Source organism: Pecten maximus, chromosome 11 (assembly GCF_902652985.1).
Source record: "Pecten maximus chromosome 11, xPecMax1.1, whole genome shotgun sequence".
In the NCBI taxonomy this organism is placed as follows: Eukaryota; Metazoa; Mollusca; class Bivalvia; order Pectinida; family Pectinidae; genus Pecten; species Pecten maximus.
In genome coordinates, this window is record NC_047025.1 from 22,648,323 (window position 1) to 22,663,758 (window position 15,436).

At 35.0% G+C, this 15,436-nt stretch overlaps 1 protein-coding gene across 1 annotated transcript in view; it reads right to left on the reverse strand.

The window, feature by feature from the left end:
• LOC117337594 (inositol 1,4,5-trisphosphate receptor type 2-like) overlaps positions 1 to 15,436 on the reverse strand; it is a 96,165-nt gene that overhangs the window by 16,911 nt on the left and 63,818 nt on the right. The window contains exons 26-47 of the mRNA XM_033898642.1: positions 15,249 to 15,384; positions 14,904 to 15,003; positions 14,570 to 14,624; positions 14,107 to 14,216; positions 13,535 to 13,634; positions 13,151 to 13,258; positions 12,889 to 13,025; positions 12,619 to 12,686; positions 12,225 to 12,280; positions 11,932 to 12,093; positions 11,293 to 11,531; positions 10,509 to 10,593; positions 9,252 to 9,439; positions 7,030 to 7,143; positions 6,212 to 6,383; positions 5,651 to 5,755; positions 4,065 to 4,136; positions 3,833 to 3,962; positions 3,093 to 3,231; positions 2,549 to 2,707; positions 2,092 to 2,248; positions 1,835 to 1,932 (exon numbers count right to left, since the gene is read on the reverse strand). Coding sequence (XP_033754533.1) covers positions 1,835 to 1,932; positions 2,092 to 2,248; positions 2,549 to 2,707; positions 3,093 to 3,231; positions 3,833 to 3,962; positions 4,065 to 4,136; positions 5,651 to 5,755; positions 6,212 to 6,383; positions 7,030 to 7,143; positions 9,252 to 9,439; positions 10,509 to 10,593; positions 11,293 to 11,531; positions 11,932 to 12,093; positions 12,225 to 12,280; positions 12,619 to 12,686; positions 12,889 to 13,025; positions 13,151 to 13,258; positions 13,535 to 13,634; positions 14,107 to 14,216; positions 14,570 to 14,624; positions 14,904 to 15,003; positions 15,249 to 15,384 — 2,690 coding nt within the window. The remainder of the gene's footprint in view (positions 1 to 1,834; positions 1,933 to 2,091; positions 2,249 to 2,548; positions 2,708 to 3,092; positions 3,232 to 3,832; positions 3,963 to 4,064; positions 4,137 to 5,650; positions 5,756 to 6,211; positions 6,384 to 7,029; positions 7,144 to 9,251; positions 9,440 to 10,508; positions 10,594 to 11,292; positions 11,532 to 11,931; positions 12,094 to 12,224; positions 12,281 to 12,618; positions 12,687 to 12,888; positions 13,026 to 13,150; positions 13,259 to 13,534; positions 13,635 to 14,106; positions 14,217 to 14,569; positions 14,625 to 14,903; positions 15,004 to 15,248; positions 15,385 to 15,436) is intronic.

Sequence of the window (15,436 nt, forward strand, 5' to 3'; positions counted from 1 at the left end):
AACCAGGGCGTGAGGGGCAGAGTAAACACACAAGGGGTGGGGCAAACCAGGGCGTGAGGGGAAGGGATAATATACAGAGTTGGGGCATACGCGAGAACTGGGGCAAAGACAGGGAATTGGGCATACCTATGGGCCAGGCTAACATACAAGCGGGATTTAAAAGTGAATGGCGGAGGTGAAAACATACGGAGATGGGACAAACATGGGCGTGAGGGATGAAGTGAGTAATTGGTTGCTGCAAAACATGTCAAAATCGGAATATACTTCCTATATCGAACAAATAATATTTACTGTATGTGATTATTATTTAATGTCTCATACATGACGTGTTCATTAAGAAATAATACCATTGCCTTCGTATATAAAACCACCAATATGTGTATATTGAATCTTAAGAAATTCATAGTAATTTCATTTCAAGGCTAAGAGGTAAAATGCTATATACCCACGTAAAGAAATATGTTCACAAATACTCTTGTAAGTACTCAGTACCTCCTAAATGACTTGCGCCACATTTAAAAGTACCGTTAGTTCCTCTACATTTCTATAATTATGTCAGAATTGGTATATAAGCTCTGAAGTTGTATGCATTGTTCAATGTGTTGTCTGTAATTATATAAGATTTGGTATAAGCGTTCAAAAGCTGTATGTACTATAAAATTATGTAAGGTTTGGTATATAAGTTCAGGAGCTGTGTGTATTATGTAATTATCTAAGGTTTTATATGTAAGTTCGGAAGCTGTACGCATTCTCTCTAATCATATAAGACCTGGTATATAAGTTCAGAGGCTGCAAGCATTATCTATAATCATATAAGGCTTATTATATAAGTTCAGAGGCTCCACGCATTATCTATAATCATATAAGGCTTATTATATAAGTTCAGAGGCTCCACGCATTATATATAATCATATAAGGCTTAGTGTATAAGTTCAAAGGATGTAAGCATTATCTATAATCATATAAGGCTTAGTATATAAGTTCAGAGGTTGTACGCATTAACTTTAATCATATAAGGCTTAGTATATAAGTTCATAGGCTGTAAGCATGCATTGTCTATTATCATATAAGGCTTAGTATATAAGTTCAAAGGCTGTAAGCATTGTCTATAATCATATAAGGCTTAGTATATAAGTTCAGAGGTTGTACGCATTATCTATAGTCATATAAGGCTTAGTATATAAGTTCAAAGGCTGTAAGCATTGTCTTTAATTACATAAGGTTATAATTAATTTTTCATTGTTTTCATGGTAAATACTCAAATGTGATTGGTCGAAAAATTCTTTCCATTCTTCTATGAAAGAAATTCCGAGAATGGCGCGAAAAATGTGACGTCACAATACGACAATTGACGTTGCGTATTCATTTGAGAAAAAGAATCCCATTTAAAACCAGTAAAATTGTACATAAAACATGTTTTAAATTAGAAAATAATTTTCAAAAATTAATTATAAGCGTTGATGTCAATTATTTTTTAGTTTCATCGGGGATTCATACAGTTTACAAACAAAATTTTTTTCATACCCCGATGAAACTAAAAAAAATGACATCAATGCTTAAAAGAATATAAGTTCAGAGACTGTACGCATTATCTTTAATCATATTATGCTTGGTGTATACGTTTAGAAATTGTAGGCATTATACCAATCTGTATCCTACCTAAGTCTACAGACAAATGTTCATCATCATCAACACGTCAAATGTAATGATAGTTTCATTTTATAATTCTATTAAACATTTCATAATTTCATAATATCTTTTATGATTTAAGAATCATTTAATTTTATACGCCACAATATTAGACAGAACCCAAATTTGCCTACGTTGACCTTACTTTTCCTTGATGGAGTTGGTGGACAACGCCATTCTGTCCCGGACAGCCATGAAGAATACTTCCTCTCGTGTCGACAGGAAATAGTTCAGCATAGATTGCTGTAACAGAATGAATTATAACCTTAGCTACCGTTAGATAAAGAGGTTCTCCAGCCAGTGTTAGTTTAGCTATATGACCCTCTATCAATATCATTATTTCCCCCACTAGTTTCATTCCGACATAGTGCGATATGTATGTACTACCCATCACCACAGTACCTGTACAGACGTATTGGCGTTGAACAGTAGTATACATAGGAAGCCCAGTACTTCCTTGGCCAGTTCCTCATTACGTGTAGAGAGATGGGGCAAGGCTTTGTTCATAGCTCCCTTCTTGTCGTACAGATTCTGTATCCCGGTAATCAGCTTCAGAGTTCTACAATGCAATATATAACCATTGTGGTTTATATAGGCAATTATTAACAATACTTTTGAGTTACTATAAATGTAATATATTTTATCATTAATGGTATTTTAGCGCTTTTCTTGTTGAAAGCCTTCCGCTTAAGGATGATTGCGCTTATTGAAGTTTCTATTGTTTTCTATGACAACTATTATTAGTGCGCAAAATCATCATCTGGCCAATCTGTTATGGGCTAAAATTTGAGTACGCAAAATAAATACATTTCCGTTTATCATTGATCCAAAGCAAATATAATAACTAAATTATACGAACTTTTTTATTTTTGGTTCTGTAGTCCTCGTTTCCCAGTCCTCTGGCATCTTGCGTTCCTCGTTGTGTACAATGGCCCGGAGGAGTTGGATACATTTTATGTTCAAATCGTCCATTTCCTGTCTTGCTGCTTCGCTCATACGCTTGTGGCCCATAGATATACTAGTAACAAGACAAAAGTATCGATAGTTTAAACATAGCGATATAATTGCAAACACTTCAATAGTTCACAGACTCATCGTTATAAATATAGAACAGTTGATAGATTACATAGACATCCATAGTATATCAACATGGAGTAATCGGCCTTCCCGCGAATAGCTTTGAAATTGAGACATTGCTAGTCTCTGAATATTGAAAATGAAATGCGGCAACATTAGGCACTCACAAGCATAAATAATCCAGATGTTTTCCATCGAATGTACAGTAGCAGTAATTAATTTTCAGTTTTTATCGATTTCCGTAAATTACTTAATGAGTTAAAAATGAAGGTTCAGCAATTAGCAGAAATTTATTTATTAATCTGGGTAATATGGCCAATACTAACTGAAGTTGTTCTATCAAAATGGCGGCCGGGTCGTACTTTCTGTCCACTTTTTTCTCACTTGCATTGACGAAGCATTTGACGTGACTCTGAAACTCTTCTCCTAGTGGTATCTCTTCGTTACCACCAAGTTCTGTGTACTCTGGAGACAGAATCGATATTTGTATCTTTTTTTTATCTATGAGTGTGACAAACGTGCCGTATTCTATGTAGCTTATTTTCAATTGAGATGTTAGACAATGTCTAGAGCGCTTAACTAATAATATACAACAATTGAACTTACCTAGGTTACCTCTTTCAGACTTAACCTTACGCCCTTGTACTTTTCAAGAGTCTCCATGCATATCTATATTTTTGTTAATGTTTTGTCCTCGTTTAATCGACTTTGAACTTGAAATATAATTTACATTTATCAGACTAATACTTGTCTTTATCAGACTTGATCTTACCTTTGTCAGACTTAGCCTTACCTTTATCAGTCTTAACTTTAACTTTGCCAGACTTTAACTTACCTTGCCTAGGTTTGACATTACCTCTGCTAGACTTGACCCTACCTTACCCAGACTTTACCTTAATATGACCAGACTTGACTTTACCTTGCCAAAAATTGACCTTACCTTGCCCAGACATAGCCTTGCCTTTATAAGACTTAACTTTAACTTTGCCAGACTTAAACTTTCCTTGCTAAGACTTGAACTTACCTTGCCCAGACTTGACCTTACCTTAAACAGACTTGACCTTACCTCTGTTAGACTTGACTTTCAGTTGAGCCTGCACTTTGTTGTGCCCAAAGAAAACCACGGACACGTTTTTAGCAAAGGTCCGGAATTTACAGTTGATTTCAACTTCATCAGCATAATATTCTATATTTCCCTGAAAGTGGATTGGCATATCAGAAAAACAATTGATGCATTAAAATAAATTGAAAGCACGATTTATCAGAGTGTTGGAGGACATAAATGCAAGAGTACTTACTCGTCGAACAGCACTGGATGTATCCTCTACCGTGATCCCTGAGGAGAACCGGTCCAGTACATGGTCTATATTCTAGGCAACAAACAAGTAAACACAATAAAAAAACCCAGAAAAACCAAAGAAGAATTAATCCTCTTATCTCAAATGGCATCTTGATTTCATTGATGAGTTGTCCAAGTGTCAAAGTTTGAAGTAAACAAATTATATCCTATTATATTTAGGTACACGTGACTCCATTTGCCAATAAATGGATAAAGATCTAAACAAATTTTGCAGATTTTATTGTGTTGATGGTGTAATATCCATTCTTCTATCTTCATACTGTTGAGTGAGGGCCGTTTCGAATATGTTGGTTTATTACTATTGATATAAAGACATTGCTTTAAATTTGCTATTGGTGAATAAGATGAAACAATTAATTACCAATGCATAATTAGTTTGCCACGAAGAACAATCAAGTATATGATCATGTATGACAGGATTCAGGTTAAAGTTAGCAAGATGAAAATGACTTAAATGACGGAATTAGATAACCAGGAAAAACATAAAAAGATAAGAAAGAAATATGATATTCAGGTTATGACACACATCTACAATCATCATGTAATAGTCAATTTAAATAACACTGGTTTGGAGTATTTGAACCTGAACAACACTGATAAGTTTAAAAATTAATTGACAAAGAAAGCTCACATCTAGACGTGCATTTTATGTTAGTGCTAAGCGAATTGGGTAAAGGTTAAGAAGAAGGTTAAACTCCTCTATAGCTAGCTGTGAAGTAGTGGGAACTCGGGGCGGGAAGCAAAGTCTAACCTAATGAGGAAACAAAAATTACCGTAATTGTATGTAGAATGGTCAACACTGCCTGAACAAATATGGCACACGGTATATTTCAGTAATTAATCCTTGTTAATAGCTGTTTCTGTCGTATCAAACATTTCTAAAAACAACAACATGCAGTTCTAATCAAAGACCTGTGTCCTCCTCTGTAAATACTTAAATTGTATAACTTAGACCTTCGACTTCCTGCAGTTGAATCGATAAGCAGTCACTTGTATTTTCAATTGAAGTGAAAATTATATATATATATATAACCCAGATCGACCGTTGTGTTTTTAAGTCAGTTATTATAGAAATGCCAGCCGTATAACAAATACAAGCCCAGCCGTATATACCAGCACCAGCTGAAGGGCATACTCGACAATTATTTGTTGCGCCAGTTTTAAAACTTTCAACATTAATCAAACATATTGTCTCGCTCCAACGATGGTCGGTTTGACTCATAACTATCAAATGGTCATTGAAATCTGAACACAAATGTAAATGTCAAATTGCTTGGAGCTGTATGGCTCAGTTATTAACCACCAAGTTGACCAATCTCTCCTCGAAAATATTGAACTGCATCATAATAACAATTTCAGATTGACGAATGGCGATGATCAGTCGAAATGCCAGTCAACAGCACATCGCGTTGTTCTGGTTCATGTTCTAAGAGAAAAGAATTAAGTCACAGAAACTTAAATAATTTACACTAATAAAACAACTGCATACTGTTTATTTGGTATTACCCTTGGCATCATCCTTACCGAGTTTGGCATATTGGAGATGGGAACAATGACCGTCAGACAATTCACCATGTTCTTCATATGGGTAGGTTTGTAGAGGAGTGGGCCAACCATCTCACAGAACATCTGAAAAAGACCAATATTTTTACAGCTGTTTGAATATTTTACTCACCACACGCATGCATGTCGCACGCACCGGAGGCCGTCCTTAAATGACCTTAGCTGTTAATAGGACGTTAAACAAAATAAACCAAACCAAACCAAACCGAACCTGTTAAATCACACATTTTGATTTATCATTGTAACACTGTGATATAGACGTAAATGATAAACTATTGAAAAACACAATTAAAATAATGGAGAGCACTTCAAGAGTACTAAAGCATAAAGAAAAACTAATTTGAACTAAAAAATCAGTTAAACTTAGCAAGCTTCAAGGGAAGTTATATCTCGTGATCATGAAAAGTACGCGCATTCTGAATCCAACGTCGAAATTATGCGACAGGGTAGTACAATGTAAGCTTTAAATCAATTTTGTTCATAGAGCAGAAGACCAACTTGACTAGTGATGATTTTACTTACCACTACGGCCTTTGCCATGTGGTCCGTTTCATCAACTTCGTTTCCAAATGTGGTTTGGTCTGGATAGTAAAAATCTCGATAGAACGTCTCGAGGAACGGAAGTACTGCCTCCAGAAAGTACAAGACACTCCCGTATGCGGAGGACTCGAAATCGGTGACACTTGCCGGCCCACTGTAAAGATTAACCGAAAACAAACATTATATACGTAAATGACTTTTGTCCTCCTGAATAACGAGAATTGTATTTCTTGAAATAAAATATGTATTTATATTTTACGACGCAGCTTCGCATTATTTCAATGTTAATATCGGCTGCATATATCATGGCATAGACGCAGTCTAGATCACATGACGTGATTGTTACAACATTTTGATAAACGTCATGGACATCATCAACGTCGCACTGCAATGCGAATGAATCAAACGCTACTTTGATTTTCGTCACGGCAAGGTCTTGTACTGTGTGCCAATAAGTATAATCTAACAAGCGATTACTTGTAGATAAAATCACTGAAGAAATACTTTTTATTACAATTCAATCAGCGAAATATCAGAAATTATCAACGTAATGAAAAACTTTATTATTACTGCAAGTATCAGTATATTTAGTCATACGCGGAACACCTGCTATACCTCGGATGGAAATGATCACCGAACTGGTATTTCAAGATATATACGAAATGTAACGATAGTCGAGGAATAGGAAACATCGTAAGAGAAATGACGAGTTTGAGTGTTAGATGCTGTTCCTGCTCAATATTAACTACATAAAGAAAAATAATTCTATTTCTTACCGAATAAAACACTGTTTTACTTACCTTTTCTCGGGCGCTGTTTTAAGATGGATAGCAATTTTGTCTGGGTCTTCTTTGATGCTGTCAGTTAGTCGGTTCATATCAATTGACAGGTTCGATAGATACTCCCAAAGGTCTCTGTAATAATCAGGCAACTTTTAGCTTAATATCATCTAATCTTAAATTAAGACATGCATAATCATCACATTCTATTTGTATCGTCATAGAATTGATAATATAATGCGTCCATTATTACTCTAGTAAAATCACAAATCCAATAAGCTCACAATAAGGCGCTCGTTTAACAGTCAATCACTCGTGTACAGTACTGACTTACACGTATGAGCTGAAATAGTGTAATTTTGAAATGACTTTTTGTCTAACGAGATGATACAACATAACAGATAAGATATTTTAACAAATATCACATCTTGGTTTTTTTCTGGCATAATCTTATATCAAATTTTAATAATTCCTCTTTTTAATTTCGATGAACAATTTTTCTTTTTTTCATTTGTCTATATACAATCTCAACAATAACAAACGATATACATTGTATTTAAACTTGGAAATAATGGCAAGAAAACACGTATCTACAAACTATGCTGCAATAATGACACATAGACACAAATGCAGCAGGGTACTTTAGCGCGAAAACAATTTCTTAACGACACCGATACATGTGAACCAATAAAACATGCTTCATTCAGGGGCTTCTAATAAAAAAATCAGATGAATTATGTTTTGATATAAATGCCCTTTTTACATAAGAAATCCTTTTTTTTAGATCTAAATTTAAACAATTAAAACAATATCTTCTGGGATGAAGACAAATTAAGTAAGTTTGTGTATATATAAATTTTCTTGTACCCACTCATGTAAAAACAAATAATGTAACTTGATATGATTCTAAATTAAAAACAGGTATTTTAAAACAATATCAATATTTGGTAATCATTATAAAACATTTGTAACTTAGGTTAAAAGGTTGACTAATGACGTCACTGTACGAAATGACTACACAACAGATCGAACGTTACCGCTGAAACATTAAGGTACTACATCGTTCTCTGAAAAACAATCTGCAACAGAAATGGTTAGGAAACAGTGAAAAATGTATATAAAGTTACTAGAGATAAAGTGTATCAAGGAAATATAGGTATGAAGTATCGAGAAAAAGCATTTACAGGAGAAAAACGTGGAAAGGATAGCACTAAAGACATGTGGATAGAGAAAACTACACTGTGTCAGTAAATGTACTGAAATATCTTAAAGCCTAAAAAAATAATAATTAACAAAAATTGAAAAACTAAAAGTAACTGTGACTTGCGTTATATGTGATTGATCAAATGATTTTAATATACCGTACCGTACAAACATAGGACTACGATTTAGTAAATCCTAACGTTAGGTTTCAATACCGTATTATTTTCAAGATACACTTCGCTGCAAGGAATCCATGGAATCCATCCATTGTTTTTGTATACCGATCAATTTAAGATATTTGGGTATACATACATATATACTAGTTATTTTACGTTCCGACGTCCGACGCTCTGGTGATCAATGAAATTGTTTGTCATTTGCTCTTTACTATAAACACATTTAATTACTTTATTTTCACAAATGTATAACTTGGCTCCCCAGCTCCAGAGGTATAATCGACATAAAACTAATGTATTGGTATCCTTACAATAATCATATGACTTCAAACCTTCACCTAAAGTATAAATTGCGTTGAGGTTTGAACTTTCTTATGTTGCATACATTTACAATTGTATGTTCAAATATGTTACTCTTAATGGGTAAATCACACCTATAAATGGGTTGAATTTTACCAGAATATGAAGTATTTCATAATCTGAACTCGACTAATTCTCTTGCACGATACGATTCTTAATAGGTATATTGCTTTTGTTTTTGGAGCGAGCAAACGTGCTGATTGCTGCAAACAGTTTAAACAACACTATGTACAACTCGGTATCCACAACATAGTAGACTGTCATGTAATGACATCTGTAACCAACTGAGAAAGCAAAGAGTCAAACTGATTACAATAGAGTTGAAGTATTCAAATTCCATTTAGGTATAACATAAGATAGTGTATAGAAAAGCAAGGTTATTTACGCCTGAAGTCGTAGAGTTCAAGGAGATGAATACAAATGCATGATATAGGAGGACAATAGATCGGAAGTTATACAGTTATCAACTAGGATGTTACTTCAATATGTGCCACGCCTACTTACTCGTTGTGAGACATTTCGCCAGAGCCTGTGTCAACCATTGTGTTGTTGCTCTTCATATAGATGTGGTGCAGACAGCGAATGAAGGGCTTCTTGCATGTACCGTCCACCTTTGGGTTGTTTAGTACCCACAGAAGGTCGTCCATAGGCAGGATGGTCTGGCACAGGGATTCGATAAACATGTTCTCGCCCTGCAAAACAATAGTTTTGGTTCTTATCAAAGCAGATGTTGACAGATATTCCATATTTGGGCCATGCTATTCTAAGTTAAATCAAGAACAAAAAGCTGATATATCTTATCAAACAAGATGCATTTCTAAATTAAATCGTTTTAGCTATATATTTAAAAGTATAAGAGATAAAAATACCCAGATTCACTTTATTATGTGGACATTCGATCATGAAAGGTCACTCTACAGATCGCCTTGATTTACAATGTGTTAACTACAACTTCAAGTGGTCATTAGCACGGTTATGTAATGAAGACTAATCTACAGTATCACAACGGTTAATAAACATTATTTCATTCTAAGTTAACACAAACAATCTCGCTTATTATTTAGGGAGAGGGACGACAACGACATCGACTACTATATCACCTTACAGTATCACCCTACAGTATCACCCTACAGTATCACCCTTCAGTATCACCCTACAGTATCATCCCACAACATACTTCATAGCAAATAATCAATAACTGAATGAACATTAATAATAGGAAATATAAAAAAAATGTTTATAATGCGGTTACTTTTATCTCAATATGCTTCGATTATTCTTATTTTCGGAGGCAGTGTGTCTCAACAAAACACTACTACATCAATGTTGGTTGTAAACCGATATTCGATATTGAGGATCGCACATGGCTATGTCATATGAAGTTCATTAAAAAAGCCCAATGATTTAACTTGCCATATAAAATTATCTAACTAAATCAAAAATAATAAAATAAAGATATAGACCGTTGAAAAAGCACGAGAATAATACCAGATGTTCCGGAAGGATAAACGTCTCTGTAAATATACTTAGTGTTCTGGAGGATAAGCGCCTTTTGCTTCATCGAAAACACTCGCCTAGAAATCTACGTCAGATCCGGGTTAAGTCGCATTATAAAAATAAAGACTAGGATTGTGACAACGGAACTTATATACTTATATATGTGAAACAAATGCAGTAAAATGTTCTCAGCCAATAGCATTTATTGGGTACAGAATAAGTCGGGAAGAGTTTACGGAAATTCCCGTTGCTAATCAGACCTACCTCAGCACAGATAGCCAACAGGTCGAGGAGACAGAGGTAATACCGTAGTGTACATATCCTGTTGGGAGTGGTCAAAATCTTCTCTCTGTCACAAAAATCAATACATAACCGTAACGCATAATGTCGCTCTAATTGTTATTTCATTGGTTAGTAATGACAACCGTATAATTATCGGCCCAATCAACTTAGCTAATGTATTGTTATACAAGCCATAGTTTACAGTTCCCGCGGGTACATATAACAATAAGCAGTCTAAAAACACCACATACGAACACTTTGATGGATGGTAAAAGAGCTACCACGTATCAAATGGAGATTTATACTACTCAAGTTCATCCCTGACCAATTAAGACTAGTGTCATTGTCACTTTATACTTCCGGTATGCTTTACGGCCTACATATAGATGGATGATAGCAGCTTGATGCTGTCTTGTTAATTTCCTCTAATCCATTTTAGTTTGATTTAATATGTCCCTGTAATGTTATTAATATTATTTAGATGATGATGCACTAATATTTCCGTACTTGCTCTAGTTCTTAAACGCTATGTGTTTTATAACAATGCATAAAATATTTCTGTCGGTCACTCAAAATAATACATAATAGACTGAAAGTATTCTATCTACTGACTTCTGTTTGGAAGTTAATTCGGGCCTATGATTTTTAATATTTGATCTCGAGTTTCTTTGTCAAATGGAATTTCCTTTTTCTTTTCATTTTAGTTCATACACGTATTGTCACCTTCAGGTTAAGAAGTAAACAACTCACTGAAGAATTTACTTACCGCTCCTCCCTACTGAAGTCGAGGACATAGGCGACTTTTTTGTAGTTCTGCATTATATATTTCATGACATAGGCCTGATTACGTTTGAGTGTCAGGTCTGTCCCTACAACTTTCACTATCATCCCAAGAAGGTCTAGGAACTCCGGCGCGCGCTCCTGTAGCTCCGCAGCACGTGAAACTATCTTCTGGATTTGGCGGGGACTGATCTTTAGACATGTATTCTGGTTACCCATAAACACCTTAAACAGCAACACTGATACGTTTTGTTAACCGCAGATACCTGACACAAAACATACATGTATATATATTGTTAACCGCAGAAACCTGATGTGTCCAGTGAGGTAGTAAATAAATAATCTTTATCTATTACGTCGTTTTATTATGTGATCAATGCAGCACCGTATAGTTGACAAAAGAGAAAACCACCAATTGAAGCCAAACCGTGACGCCAACTTAAAATCGATAAAGCAGGAACCAGCTATGAACAAAGTAAGATCTACAAGAACACCACTTACAAGTTAAAAGTCTTATCGATCGCATTCAAGTTATTAAATGATGTATTCGAGAAACAAGATCACCGAGAATAAGTTACGTTACCGTGTTGCTGAGAAAAGATACATTTTCAGAGTTAAACGATACCTCTTTGAGACTTATGGCGAGGTCCGACTCCACCACTCGTACATCCAATAGGACGTCCAAACGGTCAAACAGGTGGAACTGCACACGGTCATTTTCCCTCGCGAGAAGCTTCACCAGATGGAACGTTTTCTTGAACACGTCTTTCATCCCTCGATATAATTCCTAAGAATCGTTTACATACCAATTCAGAAATAGTTACTTTACATATACAGTATTGACAATAATTATACGCTTGGATAGAACGACTCTTACTCCATATCCATTACTTAAGAACACAGAAATTACTTAATTACCATCAGTTTCGTGTCAATATCCTGGGTTAAGAGGTCAAAGAGTATGGTCAGGATACCTACAAACAGACAATACATAGGTGACACTTAGCTTGCTTTATATACAACATATATTCAAACTATATTTCAGCATCAAGGCAAACATATAGTTGGTAAAATTAATTATAAAAGAAGAATTTGTTGAAAGAGTTCGATTTCTTTGAATCACGACAAATGCTCTGATAACATTTACTTGTAACTAGATAACTAAAGCCCACATATTATAATGTAAAACAGTGTGGTTTTTAATTCATACTTATTCAATTAACAGTGAATTATTGAAAACAATAATGTATTGAATTCCTTCCACAAAGGTAGCGCGTGGGGTCTACTGTCGACGGTAGTATGATAACCTTACCGTTACTTATTAAGATGTTTTGGTTCATAGGGTGTGGTTCGTCTGGCGTCATAGGAAGGTGACAGAACCTGAAACCAAGAGGAAATCAAATGTCGTAGCTTTGTATGAAATATAAGCATGATCTGTACATACTGATGTGTTATGAAGACTTTATTATATGGATACGTATCGTGTATGTCGCTACATCTCAGGTGTTTATAACGTGTACACAACAAGAACATTGGCATATGGTCGTGTATACCATTCTATTGCGTCTTGTTTAAAACTTACTCTCCAAGGTCATCTAATATCGTCTCCATCAGCTTCTTTTGCTGTTCATCAAGCTTAGCCTTCGCCAGCCTCCTTAGGATCGGCATACTCTTCAGCACCTCCCGATGGACTCTCGCCGAATCTTGAGTCAACAGGATCTAGGGAAAGATCACTCATGTTTATGACATTGGTTCTTTCTGTACAGTGTGTTATTTGTAACAGATTAATCACAAATAAGGCAAGTTATTTCATATTGTTTGTCACTTCTAGACGTTGTACGTACCTGCGCTTTCTTGGACAGCCGAAACACGTTATCTTTTGATGAGTACACTTTGTTGAGAATGCTAAGGGACTTTGTAATCATTTTGTTGTATTTGTATTTTGATAAATCCTGAAAGTATATAGAAAAAAACACGTACTTTGCAAAAGAGGTGAAACCAAAACTATTTGCTGAATGTTTGATGAATTTTCATAACACATTAGCAAATAGCAATAGAGAGCATAATTCCTTGTACAGGACTGACAAATGAGTGTTGCACTAATCATATCGGTATAGTCTTTATATTAATATTCGCCATTAGCTTTGGTAAAAGCAGTTCCGCCAATACTTATAGTCACTATAGAGACAATGGGTTACATGTATGTGGCGGCGATCATGTCCTCTTACCGTCAGTACTCGGGTTAGCGTTTCCACATCAAATATAGCCGCTCTGTTGAACATTTCTCGCAGTTCCTTTATAATCCTTTTCTGGGATTTCAACGCTTTTCTATGAAAGTAAATGCAACAAAATGCTAGTTTGTGTAAAATACATTGTCTTTCTCTTAACAATATTTACATTTCAATGGAAATCTGCAACAGGAACTAATTGAAAAAGAGTGTGATTTCGAGGGTTGTAAACAACATCTAAAGTGAGTCCGTTATGACGTCTTACTGTAGCCTCGTTGCGGTTAACTGATCACACTGTCACTATAAGATAAACTCCTGACCTTAGATAGAATGAAAGTCCACAAACGTAGCAAAATGCTTCAATGTTTTATCGTCGTTATAAATGACAGAGCTTTAGAGGCAAATGACATATAGTGCTGCTGAAAAGACAATATAACACAAATATTCAAAGGGTAGACAACAGACTGCTCTTGTAATATTTCACTTAATCACATGGATATGTCCCAATTTGTGTCATGGTCCAAATTTCTTAATTCTGTGTATAATTTAGTCCGACTGATGTAATGACTTACTTGGTCTGGTCGTGGGGATCAAAATCATCAAACAACATAGAAACCAACACATTTTGTGATTTCTTCTGCCCACAGCACTTCTCTGCTACTTTGAATTTTGATACAAAACTCTACAATAGGAATGAACATGGTAATCCATATGATAATATAACTAGCAATAAATGTACATGTGACCTTACAAAGATAAGCGGAAACAATGAAGGCTACTTGTGTTTGATTTATGGTATTAACAGTTATGTGTTTGTAATTATATTTTATTGGGATGTTACACCATCGACACAGGCAGATGTATAAGGCAAATTAGTAGTCGATACCTTTTCAAAACTTACACAGCTTTATCAATGCAGACTTGTTACGTTTCACTTCAGAAACAGTTAAGAGATTATTGATTTCCACAAAATGTAATTTTTAATTTACACGAGTTTTTAAATACAGTTTTCTTGAAATTATAAAGACAGCATACCTGTAGTCTTGAATTTCTCTGATAGAGAAGGAGGAGGTCCAATACTTCTAATACCCTAGAACAATGTTAATATTACATAAATACAGCTGAAGTAGCAGGATCCCTGTTGTTCAAATAAAATGGCATGCATGAAACAATAAACAGAAAAAAAATGTATGGCCAATACAGTGCTATGCACAAATTTTCTATCCGTACATGATGTCAGCCAATCTTTCTGCTACCGGTTCGTTTTAGGTTGCACTCAATAGAATATACTTCACAATACTTAAATTCAACTTCTTTCCTCACATTTAAACACTCTTATAAAATATCTAAAAATAGTTAATTCACTTACTGAAATTTCGCATTGACGATGGCTTCTGTTTCTGGATTTGGTAAGAATCGCTCTACCGTTTGAAACTGGTGGACTAGCTTCATGGCATCCTTAGAAAATCCTGCAATATCATATGTCAAAGAGAGCAATGGTTTACCAAGTCAACATAAAGCGCTTTGTAACGTTAGGTAAATCCAATATTAGAGAACAAAGAATTATTACGGAAAGGTATCCTTCTGTATCAATATAAAACAAAGTATAGCCACACAGCGAATGGTTATATATTTTCATTATTTTAATATTTCTTACATGCATGTTGTACTTGTCGACATAAATTATGTGAGATTATTTATGAGCCATATTTACCCTTTTCCCTGTCTTTCTTGAATGGGAAGTCATGTCGTCCGTCGAGGAGGTTCAACATAGGAGGTAGGAGTTGTTCCACATCCTCCGCATCCAGGTAATACCCGAACTTCACCAGGTGATAGAGTAGCCGCAAGACCTTCACACATAAATGTACACCTCGCACTAAATACTTACGTGATTGTTATATA